Source organism: Vitis vinifera, chromosome 1 (assembly GCF_030704535.1).
Source record: "Vitis vinifera cultivar Pinot Noir 40024 chromosome 1, ASM3070453v1".
Classification (NCBI taxonomy): domain Eukaryota; kingdom Viridiplantae; phylum Streptophyta; class Magnoliopsida; order Vitales; family Vitaceae; genus Vitis; species Vitis vinifera.
This window is the reverse complement of record NC_081805.1, coordinates 26,248,753-26,269,034: the sequence shown is the minus strand read 5'-3', so window position 1 is coordinate 26,269,034 and position 20,282 is coordinate 26,248,753. Positions and strand designations below refer to the sequence as shown.

The following is a 20,282-nucleotide window of genomic DNA, read 5'->3' as shown; positions in this document are numbered from 1 at the left end:
GACAACCTCAAGTTGGTCTCACATCCACCTTGAGTTTGAGGGGGGCTGTTAATGTATATTATGGGTATATTATATGGGTATATTATGTTATAGGCTTTAGGCCCAGTTAGGTTACTTGTACCGCACACATATGCCTCCTATATAAAGGCACTGATGTATATTCTTTCTCCTATGAAAATACAATACAATTGTTCAGTATTTCTAACAAGCATAATTAAAATAGGATAAATTCATTAAATATATGGAAAGATTAACAAGAAATAAAACTCCTTTCACATAGAACTCGACTTTCTCTAGCTTAAAATTTTATTAAAACAAATATTAGTCACCTAATGCTTGGATATTCTTTGGAATTTATTTATTAATTTATGGATATAATAGCTAGAAAATGTCTATAAATTCCATGATTTTATTTGTATGGATAAGATAAAATTAAATAACAATATTTTAAATTTTATAAACAATCAATTCCAAGACAAAATTCAAGATTCTTTAATATTAATTTTCTATAAACCAATTTTAAATTAAAATTTTGATTTACATAAATTACAAAATAAAATTTGGTCTAAATTACAAAACATTGCAAAATTGATTAAGAACTAAAATTTTATTTTATCAACATTATTCAAGGAATCGATAAAATAAGATAAGATAAATAATAATATAAAAAACTAAAAAATCTTGATTTGATGCACACAATTACAAAGTTTATAAAATATCTATCTTTTATTTTATTATCATTTCTAAATAATATTAAATGTGAAAAATAGTTTTTAAAAATATTGTATGATCTTTCATAAATATGAAAATTTTGATTTTATAAAAGTATAAAGACAAAAGAGAGATAAAAAATGTAAATAAATAAATAAAATAAAAATATAAAAGAATAAGGAAAGTTGTAATTTGATACATACCATTATCCTTATAAGTCTTTAATTGTCAGGAAGTTGCTTTGACATCCTCTCATAGAATATTCAAATAGTAATTTTTGTTTGTCTCTTTTTTTAAAGGATGAATAATGCATATACTTGTAAATAAGATTTATTTCAATAAATTTATTTATGAATATTTTAGTTTAATTAGGATTTTTTATTAATAATAATAAATTTTATACGGGTTATGGAGTCTTTTTTTTAAAAAAAAAAAAAAAGAGTTATTTAAAAACTCTTATTATTTTTATAAATACAATTTTATTTATGAAAATAATATAAAATAATTTTTAAAAACTCTTCTTAAAAATTTTTTTTTGAACCATTTTTTAAAACATTTCCAAACACACCCTTAACCTTTTTATCTCTTTATTTCCATACTTTCCCAAAATTTGAGTCAACTTGAATTATTTTTAAATTAGTAAGTGTCTATCTTTTTTATAACCACATTTTTTATATAGGCTATTTTCAAATAAACATTAAAAACGTAAAACATTAGGATTCGTTTTCTTGATCTTTTATTATTTTCATCTATTTAATAATTGGTTGTCTTTCGAGTTCTTCCGTCTATACGACTTGACAAGCGTTGTGACTCAAAGAGGCAATCCCAACTCTCCTAAACTTGGCATGACATCTACTCTTGCATAAAGATGATAAAAGAGAGAGGGAGTTGATAAACTCCAAATTAGAATGATAATGGAAAAGAAGGAATCCATCAAGAATTGCATATATATATATATATATGGTGGTGAGCAATTTCTCTTCAACCTCTGAATTCTTCTTATTTTGAAATCGGAAAACCCTTAAAAGAAACATATTAAGTCATAAGGGTACGTCTTGTATGGCTTAGGGCTTCCATGGAGCCCTTTTTAGACTTGGTCTCCTTTCTTCTTCATCATTCGTCATCTATAATCCCAACCAGTTGAGATTGCATAAGTCTTGGATTCCTTCATCTCTATATTTTTTCAAAAGTTATGATCAAAGGTTGTTTTTTTTTCATCTCTCTTATATCTAATTTAAATATGTTATTGTGAAGGTGAGGTGATGTGAAGTCATTTATCTTATGGTTCAATAATAGTTAGTGTGGGTGCGATTCTATATTCTCTGATAGGGTTCCACATGTTTGAACACTAAAAAGGAATATAGGATTGTTACCTACCCTTACTTTTAATCCATAAAATGCAGTCAAAGCAACTTTCTCATGGTAATTAAGGACTTCCAAGGGTAAGTGTTAACATCTCAAGCCAATCTTTTACTTTTTATTACTTTCATAAACATCTTTTACATAATATTTTTTTTTTTTCCTAATCCTTGAAGTAAAATAGAAAGTTTCCCTTAAAATCAATCATCAAATCATGTTTTTAAAACCAATTTTGGAGACAACTCAAATATTTTCTTGTATAACTTTATTTTCCTTTGGATTTATAGTAACTTGAGCATTTGTAGATCCTAAACTAAACATTTATATTATATTTGTTGATGACTTCAATAAATATAAATATTTAGTTGCTATTATTTGTTATATAATTATTGAATGGGTTTTTTTAAATCGTTGAAGAAGAATTTTCCTATCATACTATATAACTAAAACAGAGTTGTTGTTTTTTTTGTTTTTTGCTTTTTGTTTTTTTTTTAAGAAAAAGCAAACTTTTTGTTAAAAGCAATTTGATTTCAAACTTTGGGTTATTTATTTTTGTTTTTATTTTTTTATAATTTGTTATAATTTTTTTTTTTTGTTTTTTAATGCTTAATAGAAAAAAAAATGTTACAAAAATAAACAATTTAATACTTAACACTATTAAATGTTATTTAGTTTTAATTTCTATTTAGAATTAAGTAAAAAAAAACAAACAAACAAACAAATACCACCTAAATTTTAATATTAATTTAGAAATTATTTTATAATTTATAATTTGTTAAATATTTATTTATATATTTGTTGATAATAGTCTTGTTTAAGATATAAAAATATTTTGCAAATATTAAATATTATATTAAACAATACCATATGTTGGTATCATACTATATTGTATTATACATATAGTTTTAATGGTCCAAATTCCTTTTTATTGTAGTAAATAATTATTTATTTATTTGTTGATAATAGTCAGGATATAAAAGTATTTTATAAATATTGATATTATATTAAAAAAAAATACTATATATTAGTATTATAGATATAGTTTTAAATTTCAATTATCCAAAATTCCTTTTTATTATACCTTTTTAAATTATTTTGGTTTCTAATATTTGAATTGATTATATTTTTCTAGAATCTTTTAAAATACAATTTAATTTGTTTTTATATTTTAATTTAGTTAAGATTACTTTTAAAAAATAAATAAATAAAAATAGTTAGTTATCCTTTTAATATCTTTATCCTTATATCTTCCTCCCTTTCACGGATAGATAAAGGATTAAATATTTTTAAAGAATTTTAGACATTCATTTTAACTCTTAAAATTAGAAATTTTACTTCTTTTTTTTAATTCAATAATTTAGAATCTATGTGATGTTTGCATATAAACATTTATATTTATTGAATTCTATATGATGTCTGCATATAAACATTTATATTATATATGTTGGATTTTTTTTTTTTTTTTTTAAGGAGTTTCACACCATACTATATGACTAAAATAGGTTTCAATTCTTAGGTTTAATATTATTTAGAAATTATTCCATAATTTATAATTTAATGAATAATTATTTATCTATTTGTTGATAATAGTCATTGTTAAGATATAAAAGTATTTTACAAATATTGAATATTATATTAAACAATAGCATATATTAGTATTATATTATATTGTGTATAGATATAGTTTTAATATTTAAATTGTTTATATTTTCCTATAATCTTTTAAAGTATTAAAAGTTTGTTTTGTTTATTTACTTTAATGTTTTTATTTAGTTAAGATTAGTTTAAAAGATAAATAATAAAGAGATAAGAAGTTAGTTATCTTTTTAGTATCCTTATCCTTATAACTTCATCTTTTTTATAGAGAGATAAAGGAGTAAATATATATATATATATATATATATATATAATATTATTAAAGAATTTTAAATATTTATTTTAAATCTAAAAATTAAAATTTTACCCCTTTTTTTTAATTCAATAATTCAGAATCTATATGAAATTTTTATATCCATTTTTATTTCTATTTAGATTTAATACACATTTAAAATTTAAATAAATAAACAACCACTTTTTGTGGGCTTATGATTTGGCCCAATTAGATTGGAGACCAAACTATCCTAAGTGATATGGGTATCCAACCATTAGTTGAATAATATTTGTTTTAATAAATTATTTTCTTAAGTTTGATTTTTAAAAAAGAATTGTTAATACCATGAAAAAAAGGGAAAATATTAGAAGACTTTTCTTGGAAAAATAAGAAAGTTTGGGAAAAGTAAACTCCTCAATAATTTAATTTTTTTTTATAGAAAAAATTGGATATAATGTAATAAAATAAAATTATTTGAAAAAAATATGAGTAACCTTTTGAATACAAAAAGACCAAATACATTTTACTTAACTTAAAGAAATTGTAAGTAAAAATCATATTTATGATCTTCTATTAAATAATTTAAAAAGTTTTTAATTTATAAAATCAAAATACCATGTACGCCCAAAAATTTTGCTTTTATGAAAATAAAATATTACATAAGCATATAAATTATTTATAATTAATTAAACTTAAAATATTATTTATAAATCTTGTATAAAATCCGAAGATCATATTTGATTGGTCCAATATAACATGGGATAGGATAAAAAAACAAATATTATATCTTATCTCATGTTTGGTTAGTGATGGGATAAGATGAGTTATCCTATCACTTATCATATCCTATGTTGAATAAATATGGGATAAGATAAATGGGATTAGATAAATTTTAATGGATTTTTTTTTCATACCATATTATATGACTAAAATAGGTTTCAATTATTAGGTTTAATATTATTTAGAAATCATTCTTAGGTTTAGAAATTCTAAAGCCAATCGTTTACTTTTTATTACTTTCATAAACATTTTTTACCTAATTTTTTTCCTAATCCTTGAAGTAAAATAAAAAGTTTCCCTTAAAATCAATCAACAAATCTTATTTTTAATACCAATTTATAGGTAATTGGAGAGATCCGTAGGACCAGCAGAGAAGGCATTTACAGAGAATCCACCAGAAAGGCGTGTTGTGGAAGTACCTGGATTGTGAAGCAATTCTTGGAGGATCTTGGACCTTTGTGCGGCTTAGAGAGAAGGTGTTGATGATACGATTAAGCATTTGTACTCGCCTGATCTAAGTCTTGGTTGGGGAATACATGTGATTTAGGAGGTGAACTTGTTGAGGAGGAAGGAGGATCGGATTGTTTGGATGCTGCCATTAGCAAGCTTGTTGATCTTGGAATGAAGACGTAATTTTCTTGCCCTTTCATCGATCTAGTTGGTTTCCAAAGGCTATGTAAAAGTAGTTTCTATTTTCCTTGGTTTTTCAATATGCCCATTTGCTTGGAATTCTGATCCCTTAAAGCCTGTATCTTATTCTCAAATCTTTTCTTATCCGATGAAGTCCAATAGTATTAAATTAATGGAATTAAATATGAAGAAGAAAGAGATCCATAACAATTATATGCTTGAATGCTTTCAAAATGAGTATGATCCATAAAAAGGAGACTATTACAAGAGATGTGTATGATCAAAAGGTAGCTTTTTAGTGCATTTTAGTGTAACATCATGATCATAAATGCATATGTTGTAGCATGACATACCAATTCAAACACACATCCAATCATTTGGAATACATTCATGCAAAAAAATCTGATGTAATTGTTATGGATCTCTTTCTTCTTCATAATTTAATTTCATTAACTTAATTGGATAAGAAAAGATTTGAGAAAATAAAATCAGAATTCCAAGCAAAATGGGCATATGCAAAGAACAAGGAAAATAGGAACGAAATAAGGGACCGATGTCTTCTTACAACAAATATCTCTCGCTTGAACTCTGTGGCAAGACATCCAATGGCTATGTCATCTCCAAAAGCCGCTGCCTGACCTTCTCTATTCTCATCTACAGTCAATAAACACTCCTCGGAGATGATGCCATATTCATCATCAGGAGAACCAGAGATAGACATGTATTTGGCCCAACTCCCGCCGTCGTCCACAGCAATACATCTCTCTTTGTAAATAGACTCTGCTGCCATTTCTCTTCAATCATGAAAAGTAAAATAATAAAACCTCAGAAAACAAATTGATAGAACATAATGTTACAACAACCGGCCAAATTCATCATCAGTTTAAGCTTTTTTTCATACATCAGAATTTTCTTTAACATACTTTTACATTTCTGAAGCAAGGTTCATTAAAATCAATCTCTGCAATCCAATATAACAAAGAAAGATTCAGCAGAAACCAAGATGCATTTAGAGTAACAACCAGATGCTTACTGAGAGAAGGGGGAAAGTAAGAGAAAAGAAATGAAGGGAGAAGAGCCCAAGAAACAGAACGTTTAGAGCATTTCCCATTCTTTTCCTCTTCCAAGTCCCAACAACCAAACCAAGGGGAAAATGCTCAAGAAATAGAGCCTTTTTCCACCAACCTAACAGAGCCTCTCATCGATGAAAAAACAAGAAAATTACCTCTGCATTCCCGGATAAACATGCTCGTTAATGGAAGCATCCAAACCCACGATCCTCCTTCCTTCACCTCCTGATCACAAGTATTACACAACCAGGCCTCAGATAGGGGAGTACATATGCTGAATCGCATCGGCACCTTCTCTCCACGCTGCTGAAAGACCCACGGTCTTCCAAGAACCGCTTCACCATCCCCGCCGGAGCTCCCGCGCCTCGATCTCGCACCTCATCGCCCCTTCGTAGACGCAGTTAAGAAGAAGAGACTGTGCCATCGGGGTCCACATCTCCGCCGTTTGAATAAAATAATAAAATAATACATTTAACTTGTTCCAAAAAGGTTTAAAAACATGAAAATCTTAAAATCATTATAAATTTTATTTTATTCAAGAAATCTATTATCATATTTTATTTGAGTGTGTTAAATTATTTTTTAGAATTTTAATCATTTTTATTTTGCTTTAATTGTTAAATAATTTTATTAGAAAAACTTAAAAATTTAAAAGTTTTAATCACAATTTGAAGACCATTTCTTAGTAAAAAGAGACAAAAATATATTTCTTCTTTTATAATTAATTGATGTAAATTAATTTTCAATACAAAATTAGATTAATACAAATGAAAGTATAGTTTGATATAAAAATTAATACATTATTCAATTTGATATAAAGGTATAGTTTTTATTTATTTATCAGTTATAATGGGCAAAAAATTAATTTAATTTGAAAAAAAAATTATATGACATCTTCTAAGTCCATAGATATACAAATTAGTTATGTATTTACTATATTCTAAGGAAAAATAAAAAATACTTAGATAAAATAGAGGTCAAAATATTAAATATGAAAAATGGCTTTTTTTTTTTAAATTGTATTATCTTTCATAAATATGAAAAATTTTATTTTGTTTCATAAATATAAAAATATTATTTTAATTTTAATTAAAACTTAAATCATATTATATAATTTTAATTTTATGATATAAAAATATTTCCTAATAAAATATTGTATTATATTTCATAAATGTAATATAATTATTTTGGTATTATTTCTCCATATAAATTTTAAGGAAAGGTTGTTTGTTTTTTAGTTTTTTTTTTCTGAAAGTAATTTCGGATTTTAAGTTGTTTATTTTTTAATTATTGTAATTAATTATTTATGATAATTATAATATTTGTTTGTATTAGCATAATTAAAATAGGACAAATTCATTAAATATATGGAAAGATTAACAAGAAATAAAACTCCTTTCACATAGAACTCGACTTTCTCTAGCTTAAAATTTTATTAAAACAAATATTAGTCACCTAATGCTTGGAAATTCTTTGGAATTTATTTATTAATTTATGGATATAATAGCTAGAAAATGTCTATAAATTCCATGATTTTATTTGTATGGATAAGATAAAATTAAATAACAATATTTTAAATTTTATAAACAATCAATTCCAAGACAAAATTCAAGATTCTTTAATATTAATTTTCTACAAACCAATTTTAAATTAAAATTTTGATTTACATAAATTACAAAATAAAATTTGGTCTAAATTACAAAACATTGCAAAATTGATTAAGAACTAAAATTTTATTTTATCAACATTATTCAAGGAATCGATAAAATAAGATAAGATAAATAATAATATAAAAAACTAAAAAATCTTGATTTGATGCACACAATTACAAAGTTTATAAAATATCTATCTTTTATTTTATTATCATTTCTAAATAATATTAAATATGAAAAATAGTTTTTAGAAATATTGTATGATCTTTCATAAATAAGAAATTTTTGATTTTATAAAAGTATAAAGACAAAAGAGAGATAAAAAAATGTAAATAAATTAATAAAATAAAAATATGAAAGAATAAGGAAAGTTGTAATTTGATACATACCATTATCCTTACAAGTCTTTAATTGTCAGGAAGTTGCTTTGACATCCTCTCATAGAATATTCAAACGGTAATGAGTAGTGATAAATAGTATCTAAATAGTAAAAGTTGTTTATTAATTTGACAACCTTGATTTCAAAACGAAAAAGTGTAAGATACATGGCTTTTTCACCTTCAACAACCTAATAGAAGCTTAATGCTTTCATCCGAAGGGGGAGAAAATGAAGCCAGTTGTCTTCTACAATTATTCAAGCACGTAGATTTCATCAAGATTCAAGTCCGATATTTTTCCTATAAATAGAAATGCAACCTTCATCACAAGGTAGATGCGCAAAAATGAACAACAAGTTTTCTAAAAATTCTCTTTCTAGCTTTTGTAATCTCATTTAAAAGATCTAGTCCTTTGTATTCATCCATTTGTAGTCATCCCTCTACTGTTGTAATCAAAGTATATTTTAAATACAAAATTTATTTTCATATTCAAATATTTGTGTTCTTATGTTGAAATTTTTGCAATAAATTAGACAGAATTAGACAGTAATTATTTATGTTTCATGCTTGGATTCCTTAAACAAATTTAATATTTTGTGTGCATGAACTGTTGTATGTCCTGGGTGTGAAATGGTATCAGAGCATTTCACACCCAGGACATACAACAGTTCATACACACAAAATATTAAATTTGTTTAAGGAATCTAAGCATAAAACAGAAATAATTACTATCTAATTATTGCAAAAATTTAAACATAAGAACAAGAATATTTGAATCTAAAAATAACTTTTGTATTGAAAATATACCTTAATTACAAGAGAGATTTCATAACTTTTGTATTGAAAATATACTTTGATTACAAGAGAGAATTGTTGATTACAAATAGACTTTGAAGTTGTATATCTATTTATGGGAAAACTATCGGACTTGAGTCTTGATGAAATCCGCATGCTTGAATAATTACAAAAGATAACCAGTTTTCTTTTCTACATCTTCAAACAAAAACATTAAGTTTTTGTAGGGTTGTTGAAGGTGAAAAGGTCATGTATCTTGCACGTTTTCGTTTTGAAATCAAAGTTACCAAATTAATATACAACTTTTACTATTTAGACACTATTTGACATTATTTAGATACTATTTGTCACTATTCACTACAATTTTTATTTATTTTTACTAAATAAATACAAAAAGACAAATGTATAAAGATATAAATGTACAAAAGATTCTTAAAATCTTTTATCTAAATTGACCCATAGTTTTACCATACAAGATGAACTCAGGGTCTACATATGAATCATCTGATAAAGTTGTATTTTCAGTTTCTTCATTATTTTGAGAGTTTGAATAAGTCCTTGACGATATTGTTCTAAATCTGTAACAACTACTAATGAAGTTTGACATTTTCTTTTAAGAGTTAGGAACTATGCTTGAGTCCGTCCTTGAGAAAAGCTTGCTAAATCTTTTGAATTTGATGATCTTGACCTTGAAATTATTTGCAAAATCTTTTGTTGACAAACGAACTTGTGATTAAATTTGTCCCACCATTTGATGGTGAATTATCTGGAGATAAATTCATTACAAATAGGAAAAATCTATGATCTATTACAAAGTCATTTATATGTCTAGTATTATTGAAAAATGTTCAAATTAATGTCAATATTCGTATCTTCAAAATTACCTTTGTCAACTCTTTAATATATGTGTTTTTCATCTAAACCATCTTTAATCTTCACAAAAACAACTTTTAATGGGTGTCTTTTAACAACCCCCAAAAGTTTTTCTATGTTCAAGTCTTCTTGATCTTGAAAGAGTTTGTTACAACTCTCCAAAATTTTATTTTCTTATGGGCACTGCCTCATCACTACATCTAAGAAGGCGATGAGGTGCGAGATCGATGCGTGAGAGCTTTGGCGGTCATCCCGACGAATGGTGAAATGATTCCTTGGACGATCTTGGATCTTTGAGCAGTGTGAAGGGAAGGTGCTAACGATGTGATTAAGCATATGTACTCGCTCGATCTGAGGTGTGGTTGGGGAATCCATGTGATTCAGGAGGTGAAGTTTTTGGCGAGGAAGGAGTATCGGTTTGGATACTGCCATTAACGAGCTTATCGATCCTGGAATGCAGAGGTAATTTTCTTGCTTTTTCATCGATCTAGTTGGTTTCCAAGAGACAAATGCTTAATCTTATCATCAACATACACCATCTCTCTAAGCTGCTCAAAAATCCAAGATCCTCCAAGATCACTTCACGGCTTCACCGTTCACCACCGGAGCTCCCACGCATTAACCTCGCACAAGCCACCAATCTCGCTGCCACCGCTGACTCATTGATCTGGTAAAAAGAAATAGTACATGGATGTAAAGAAATGAGACATATTTTAATCATAGGTATCATAAGAAAATTCTTCTTCAACACGTAAAAAAATCCATTAAAAAAATTATACAAGAAAATATTTAAAAATAGAAAAAAAAATCCAAAAATATGTTCAATGTCCAACTAAACATTTATATTTCTTGAACTCATCAACAAATACCAATATAAATAGAAGGAATTCGGTATTTTTTTTTAGGTTTAAAATAATAATAATTAAATTTATAAGAATAAAAAATAGGAATTTACCACTTTGATATTGAAATCGACCACAATCTTTAAGAATTATATCAAGAGAAAATATATATATATAAATTTACCACGATCTTCAAAAATTATTTCATGTTGATCACAAGTTGAAACACGATAATAAAATCATGAGAAAACAAAGGCTATGCTTAGTTAAGAAAAACACCTAAAAAAGGGGGGTGAATTGGGTTTTTAAAATCTTTTCAATCACAACAAATTCAAACACAATATAAGCAAAATAAAGAGATAGAGTTTAGAGAATTCAAACTCAGGTTTATAGTGGTTCGACACTTCCTTGCATACGTCCACTCTCCTCAATCTCCTAACCGAGTGAGGGTTCCACTAACTTGAAGCTTCAACCAAGCTTCCAATCTTCTTACACTTTGATTCCGGCTCCAATGGACTCTTACACAATCTCTTCAAGATTCAAACCTCTTGAAAGCTTTGACACTCAGATTTTTACAAGAAATAATCCCTCAACCTAGCTTAAGGATAGCTCAAATACAAGACAAAGCTAGGATGACACACAAAAGTGCACTAGAGGATATGCAAGTGATGATTTAATGCACTATGAAAGAAATGAGAGCTTTTTGATAAAGAACGGGTAGGTAGGCTATTGAATGCAAGTATTCTCTTCTCAATAAATGAAGTGGAGCTCTCAATTTATAGGTTTCTAAGCTCGAGAGTCAAAAATAGCAAAAAGTAACCTCGTCCGATCGAGTTAGGGGTCGACTGGTTCACTAGCAGTTGGAGCATTTAATGCATGACAAGTTACCTTTGCCTCGACCAGACCTCAACCGGTCCTCGACCGGGAAAAGAAGGCTACTGGTAGAGAGAGAAACTTTTTGGCCTCCCTCGACCAGTCCTCGACCGGACGAGCACAACCGGTCAACCGATTCCTCAACCGGTTGAGCCGATTGGCCATAACCTTGACCGGTTAAGCCTTTTTGACCTCGAAAACCTATTTTTTAATCCCTTTCTTTTATAACACTTAAGCAAAGTCTTTAGGTGAATTATTAAGTCAATTATAAAACATTTTGGCTAAGGTACATTAGTTAAAAACTCGAGTTTTAATGAAATCGATGTTTTAAAGAATAAACCGAGTTTTCTAAGTTGCATGAAACGTATGAAAGTCCTAAGTGCACTCATGCATTCATCTTACATTAGTTTCTTATGATCACAAGTCTTCCAAGCGTCTCGATCTTGTATCCATTTGGTCCTTTGATGAATTTTCGAGTTTATGCCTGAGATTCTTAACCATTAAACAAATTAGTCACTTAACCATGGTTTGTTATCATCAAAACCCGATTAGGAGAGCCCTTGAGCTAACAAAATATTTTCTTAATTCTTTCACATGCCAAATGTGTGTAGGACATATTACTTATGCATCCTAGATTTTGTTGAATTGGGATCACATTTTTCTTATGAGACCAATTTAATGATAATTTATCTCACTAAAAATTTTAATGTCTACAAAAAACACTTAAATCTCAAAAATATTGAAAATTTTCATTTTTCTATATCGAAGCATAAGGAAATGATATTTTTTTAAAATAAAAATATTATTAAACTAACAGTTGGCTATTCTTATCCTTAATATAAATAGGAATAAAATTTTCAATAAAAAGTAAAAAATAAAATGTAAAATTTCTAATTTTTAGATTTAAAATGAATAACCAAAAATTCTTTAAAAATATTAATATTTATTTTCAGACATAATTATTAGAGAATTCATTACAATAGATTTTCTTTCTATTTTCATATTTTTGTAATTAGTTTTAATTTCCTATTTTTGTGTTTTAGGCTAATTTTAGGATTGTTTCCTATTTTTGTATTTTGGGTAGATTGTTTCCTATTTTTGTGTTTTAGGTTTTGTGTATATACATTCATTCTTAATCAATGGAAAAGTCAAGTCATTGTTTCTCAATAATCCTCTCTCTACTTCAACATGGTATCAAGAGCCTAATCTTCTTAGGTGTATTTTCTTCCTTTTTTTTCCTTCTCCTTAATGGCTTCCGGTTCATCCTTCTCTTCCACCAATGATCCTATCACCATCCAAAACTCTCAAGATCCTCAACATCCCCTCCTTACAATCAATCTCTCCAATATCACCAAATTGACATCCATCAATTATCTCACATAGAGCCTTCAAATCCAATCTCTTCTTGAAGGTTATGATCTTCATCACTTCATTGATGGCGCTCGTACTCCACCACCACCCACCGTCACTGTCACTGGTGTTGCATCCCCAAACTCGGCATACACAACCTAGAAGCGTCAAGATCGTCTCATCTTTAGCGCTCTCCTTGGTGCTATCTCCGTTTGACTACAACCGCTTATTGCTCGCACCACCACTTCCCTTGATGCATGACAAACCTTAGCCAATACCTATGTCAAACCATCTCGTTGTCATATTAAACAATTGAAGGAACAATTAAAGCGGTGTACCAAGGGCTCAAAATCAATTAGTGAATATATGCAGGCTATAAAAACTCGTGCCAATGAACTTGCCCTTTTGGGGAAGCTAATTGATGATGAGGATCTTATTGATCGGGTTCTTGAAGGACTAAGCGATGAGTACAAATCCGTCATTGATGCAATTAATGTCCGTGACATGTCAATTTCTTTTGCTAAGCTCCATGAGAAACTTTTCAACAAAGAAGCATCTCTTCAGATCGCTCAACCATCTCCTCTATCACTACCAGCAATGGAAAATCCTACAGCCTTCCGGAATAGTCCAAATTGGCGTCCACCAACCACCACTCCACAACAACCAGGCCCTACCACTGCGTTTTCTCCTCATGATCAATGCCAACCTAAACCTTATTTGGGTCATTGTCAAGCATGCGGTATTCAAGGACACACTACCAAGTGATGCCCGATGTTTCGGCTTGTCACTAATCAACAATCCCCGACACCTCGTCCTTAAGGCACTCAAGGACATCATCCCTCAATTCCCTTGCAACCACGAGCCAATCATGTTGTTCTTGGCAACAACACTACTCCTACTTGGTTACTGGATAGTGGAGTATCTCATCATGTTACGTCTGACTTGATCAATCTCTCTCTTCATAACTCGTATCAAGGATCTAATGATATCATGATCGGCGATGGACCGGCCCTTCCCATCACACATATCGGTTCTACCACCATACCTACTTCCTCTCGCACCTTTACTTTACAAAAAGTCTTTTGTGTCACTTCCATGCAAAAGAACTTAATTTCAATTTATCAATTTTGCACTAATAACCATGTTTTTGTTGCATTCTCACCCTCTGCATTTCGAGTGAAGGATCTAAACACAGGGGTAATCCTTTTGATGGGTGAACCTAAGGATGGCGTAAATGAGTGGCCGACTACATTCCCTTTTGTTACCTCTTCACCATTGCTTGCATTTTCCAGTGTCAAGACCACTTCGTCCGAGTGGCACTCTAGACTAGGTCATCCATCATTTACTATTATGAAAAATATTGTCTCTAAGTTTTCTTTACCATTGTCTAGTCTGTTATCCTCTTCCACACATTGTAATGCATGATCATGTAATAAAAGTCATAAAATTCCATTTTCTTCTTCTACCTTAACCTCATCCCATCCGCTTGAACTTCTCTTTTCTGATGTATGGACCTCTCATGTTTCTTTTGTTGATGGTTTTCAGTACTATGTTATTTTTTTTTATCATTATACATGGTATATTTGGTGTTATCCACTTAAACGGAAATCTCATGTGTATGATGTCTTTGTGGGCTTCAACGCATTAGTCGAAAACTAATTTAAACACCGAATTGTTACCCTCTATTCAAATAATGGTGGCGAATATCAAGCCCTTGATAATTTTCTCTCCACCAATGGTATATCCCATCTTACTACACCACCACATACACCTGAACACAATGGTCTTTCCGAACAACGTCATTGCCATATTGTTGAAATCGGTCTATCTCTTCTCACTCATGCATCGATGCCTCTAACTTTTTGGATTTACGTCTTTGCCACTACTATATATCTCATCAACCGTATGCCCACAACCACACTACATCTTTGATCTCTTTTTTACAAACTCTTTGAGTCTCCACCAAACTACACTAAACTTCGGGTGTTCGGTTGCTTATGTTATTTGTGGCTTCGTCATTATTCTCAACATAAACTTGACTCTCGTTCCACTCCTTGTGTTTTTCTTGGTTACTCTTCAACACAAAGTGCCTATATCTGTCTTGATCCGTCCATCTCTAAAACCTATATTTCTCGTCATGTCAAATTTCTTGAAAACACTTTTCCCTTTACCACTCACCAATCCCATCTAGCTCGTCCCACCCCAAAGTTCATCTCCAACTGGCTTCCACTGGTCCAAACTCTAACCATTTCAAATGGCTCACTCAATACGCCTTCACAAAGGGATTCCTCATGTCAACATCCGTCCCAAAATGCCTAACCAGTCAACCGCCTCTCCTCACCAATCGACCGTTTACCACCAGAACCACACAATTCTGAGACTTCTTATACTTCAACCACAACTCCATCCACCCATCAAAATACCCATCTCATGACCACTAGAGCCAAAAACAACATCCACAAACCCCTAACCAAGATGAATCTCGTTGTTTTCCTTTCTCAACCATCAGACATTGAGTCTCATACTATTAACTAAGCCCTCACCGATCCCAAATGGAGACAAGCCATGAATGATGAATTTGATGCTCTTGTTCAGAATGGAACTTGGGAGCTTGTTCCATCTACTTCTATGCAGAATCTTGTTGGATGTAAGTGGGTTTTTCGTATTAAACGGCTTCCTGATGGCTCTATTGATAGGTACAAAGCCAAATTAGTTGCCAAATGTTTTCATTAGCGACCCGACGTGGATTATCATGACACCTTTAGTTTGGTTGTCAAGCCGACAACAATACGACTTGTTCTAAGCCTGGCAATTAGTAAAGATTGGCAATTACGACAGTTGGATGTTAATAATGTCTTTCTTCAAAGCCATCGTTCCGAAGATGTCTACATGGCCCAACCTCCGGAATTTGTTGATAGAGACAATCCAATACATGTATGCAAATTAAAGAAGGCTATATATGGACTCAAACAAGCCCCACGGGCTTGGTATCTTGAACTTTGCCAATTCCTCATTGAGTCTGGGTTCACAAAATCTCATGCAGACACTTCTCTATTCATTCTCCACTCAGGTGACATTACTATATATCTACTTGTTTATGTGGATGACATTATTATCATAGGTACCAACACCAATATTATTCAGCGCTACATTGACCCCCTGGCACAAAAATTTTCAATCAAAGATCTTAGCGTCTTGTCCTACTTTCTCGGCATTAAGGTTCTTACCACTCCATCGGTGTGTTGCTTACTCAAGGGCGCTACATCTCTAATCTTCTTGGCCGGACAAAAATGTTTAGTGCAAAACCTGTTGCTACACCACTTGTTACATATGGAAATCTCACACTTCATTCAGGTACAACTCTGACTAATTGCACAGAATATAGAACCCTTGTTGGCAGTCTACAGTATCTTTGCCTCACTCACCCAAACATATCATATGTTGTTAACAAGTTGTCCCAATTCATGCATCACCCGACGTCTGAACATTGGAATGCTGCAAAACGATTGCTTCCATATCTATGTGGCACATTGACTCATGGATTATTTCTTCATAAGGCAAATACACTTTCTCTTCATGCCTTCTCATATGCAGATTAGGTTGGCAACAAAGACGACTATACCTCTACGAGTGCCTATATTGTCTATCTTGGTCGTCATCCACTTTCTTAGTCATCCAAGAAACAACGTACAATTGCTCGGTCATCCATAAAGGCTGAGTATCGATCAGTTGCCGCTACTACTTTAGAAATCAATTGGATTTTTTCCCTTCTCACAGAGCTTGGCATCACTCTACCTACACCGCATGTTATCTATTGTGACAATGTTGGTGTCACCTCTCTCTATTCTAATCCAGTCTTTCATTCGCGCATGAAACATGTGGCAATTGACTATCACTTTATTCGGGATCAAGTTCAATCAGGTGTTCTTCGTGTTACTCATGTTTCCTCAGCAGATCAACTTGTCGACGCTCTTACTAAACCGCTTCCACGAAGCCGCTTCCAAGAATTACGGGTCAAGATTGGTGTCTCCTCCGGAGCTCCATTTTTAGGGGGCATATTAGAGAATTCATTACAATAGATTTTCTTTCTATTTTCAAATTCTTGTAATTCGTTGTAATTTCCTATTTTTGTGTTTTGAGCTAATTCTAGGATTGTTTCTGTGAACCCGTATTTTTCACGTGCATCCCCACTCGATCGGCGAGACTCTCTTTTTCATTTGTGAAAAATTAATTTTTGGAAAAAGTTGGAGTCGCCACTTATTTTATTTTTTATTTTAAAGGGAAAATAAAATAAAAAATAAAACCCTAAGAAATGACTCCATAATTTTTAGAAAAGCGTGTCTTTGAAAAACCCGAGTCTAAGTCCAGGGATCAGGTTACCTGTTGGGAAGGTACCTTTAAAAAGTAGCACCCCTCTAAGCCCTATAAAGGTCTCTACTGACAAAGTTAAGGGAAGTGTGGCCATTAATCAATTAATTATGGATACCTAAGTAGGCTAGGTGATTTCAAATATTGCATGCCTAACAAGAAAACCAACCATAAGAGAGAGTCGAAGTGTGTACCTGAACGGCTTCTCAAGCGCTTTCATAAAACATAAAATATTAGTGTAGAAATCTATCACACCACATGTGTCTGATCTAAGCAAATCAAGTATATATTTAAACACCCAAGAATCACATCATGCATGGATATAGTCACCAATAGCATACATGTCCATAGAATTCTCGAAAAAGAAAATGAGAAGGAGCGTACCTGGATAGCAAGCTAAAGCGCCTTTATGGGAAGCAAGGTTAACCCAATAACAAATATAAAACAAATTCAAGCATTTCTCTAAGAGGAATCAAAATCAATTAAATACCAAACAATCATCTTTAAAATTAGTGAAGATATCAAGAATGTAGGACCCCCCACCAAGGTCCAAGTTGATTTTGCATGAGTCGATTCAATGAATTCCATTGTTTGAAATCATGAAGTTTGTTCATGCTTGAGAAAATCAAGAAAAATCAAGAAAATCCGTTGAAAACCAAATAAAATAGTGAAAACGCATGCCATGAGGGAAATGGCAGCCAAGAATTTATTGAGGATCTAGATTTAAGTGTCTATGAACTCCTAAGGATGAGATTTTAAAGGAAAATAGAGTTATTTAATGAAAAATATTTTGAAATCCAAATTTGAAATGAATGTGTAAATTCACAAGGGAAAGGAAAGCACCAGGAGGATAGGTAAACATGCAGGCCGAATAGGGGTGAGGCTGTATATAGATAAGCATGTGACCTACGGCTATGTATTCTGAAGTTGCATATCCAAGACCATCCTTTGCTATAACAATTTGACTGAATGTCATTTTGATTCACCGTTTTCTAGAGACAGTGTAGCATGAGTGTAAACCCTTAATTTTGTCCCTTTAGCACATGTCTTTAAATTTGTTTTCAGTGCTCCATAGTAGTTTCTTGGTGGCCCATTACTACTCGTATGACTTACCTTTTTCTGAGTCACCTCAGAGACTTTGGTTGAGGATTTATTTGACCTCTTATTGTGACTCTTGGCAGCCCTAATTTAGACTTAGGCTTTTTTGTTCATTTTTAGGATAGCTTTTAGGTACACTTAGCCCATTAGGCACTGCTCTAGGCCCATTTAGACACACTTGGCCCAGTAGGCACTTTTAGACTAACTTTTTGCATGACTTGCATGGCCCGCATAGGATTGACTATTTTATTCAATTATTTTGTTTTACTTTATTTTTTTTATTTTTTTTTTAATCTTTGATAGGTTGCAAGATTGCTAACTCTTTTTGTTTTTTATTCTCTCTATTTTCGTTTTTTCTATTGTTTGATAAGAGAATAGGGGCTGCTATTCAACTCTCACTAAGGTATGTGCACTCAAAAAGGTAAGAGAAATATTTTGTAAGGAAAAAGGAATTAATGTGGTTGCATACATATGGAAAGAGAAGATCCTACATGAGAGGAAAGGAGCATCCTGATTTTTCAAAAAAAATAAGGGAAATAGAAGAAAGGAAAGTGGATTCTCTTAAGCAGATTGAGTTTGAGAGGTTGATACGAATATAAGGAGAAAAGGAAAAGAACAGGGGGAGACATGAGAGGATCGTCTGGAAGAGAGGCATAGAAGAGAAGGACTTGGAACATATATAGAAAGGGAGAAGATTGGTGGACGGAAAAAGGTTTGGGGAGCAGATTTCTCAGTCGGGAAAAGGTGCAGCAGCCTCGAACCAAGCAATTGGAGAGGGGAACGTGCAGGTATGTTTCCAGATTTTTGCTATATCACCATTTAGTTTCAATCTTTCCTGACTTCTTAGTTTTCTGAAGATTCACTCTTGTCGTTTGGTGTGGACGCAAGGGCCACAATTTGATTAGTTGAGACTAGTTTGCTTGTATGTTTATGCTATTTTAATATTCCTTTTAATGTCTTTGGTTCCATCTGAAAGCAATCTGAATATAGGTTTACCTTTGAATTTGATGTTATGGGTCTTGTTCCCATTTATGTCCCAATCTGGCTTCAAAATACCCACCGACTATCTTCTTTTCCCCTGTTTTCTTTTCTTTTCTTTCTTGGTCTTTTTGTATGCTTCTGTATCTACGTTTTTTCCTCTCTTTTTTACCTTGGTATTCTCGGATATGGAGACCATGAGCATTCTGAGAAAGGTGGGAACTTGATAAAGGTTGTGTAAAACGGGTTTTCTTGGGGTTAAACATGTGGGATCCTCCCCAAAAATTGCCACGTGGCTCCCTCTCTCTTGGCTGCGCAGACCGTCCCCCTTTCGACGCATGGCATAGCTCATTCCACCCGGACGGGAATCACAGCTCATTCCACCCTCATTCCACCCGGACAGGAATCACAGCTCATTCCACCTGGACGAAATCATCGCTCATTCCATCCGGGTAGCAATTCTATCCGGCCAACGTCTACCTTCTCCGGATGTCTCACAGCTGCAATTCTATCCGACCGACATCCCACCTTCTCCGAATGTCTCACAGCCGCAATTCTATCCGGCTGACGCCACTTTTCTCCGGATGTCTCACAGCCGCAATTCTATTCGGCTGACGTTCCACCTTCTCCGGGTATCTCACATTCGGCGTCTATCG

The 20,282-nt window shown here is 31.5% G+C and overlaps 1 protein-coding gene across 1 annotated transcript; it reads right to left on the bottom strand.

The window, feature by feature from the left end:
• Positions 1-5,074: 5,074 nt before the first annotated feature.
• Positions 5,075-6,933, bottom strand: LOC104880748 (uncharacterized). The gene is made up of 2 exons (XM_010658416.3): positions 6,576-6,933; positions 5,075-6,144 (listed from the first exon to the last, which is right to left on the bottom strand). The coding sequence occupies exons 1-2, from the start codon at positions 6,581-6,583 to the stop codon at positions 5,805-5,807; spliced, it is 348 nt and encodes a 115-aa protein (XP_010656718.1). The 5' UTR covers positions 6,584-6,933; the 3' UTR covers positions 5,075-5,804.
• Between the last annotated feature and the right edge of the window lie 13,349 nt (positions 6,934-20,282).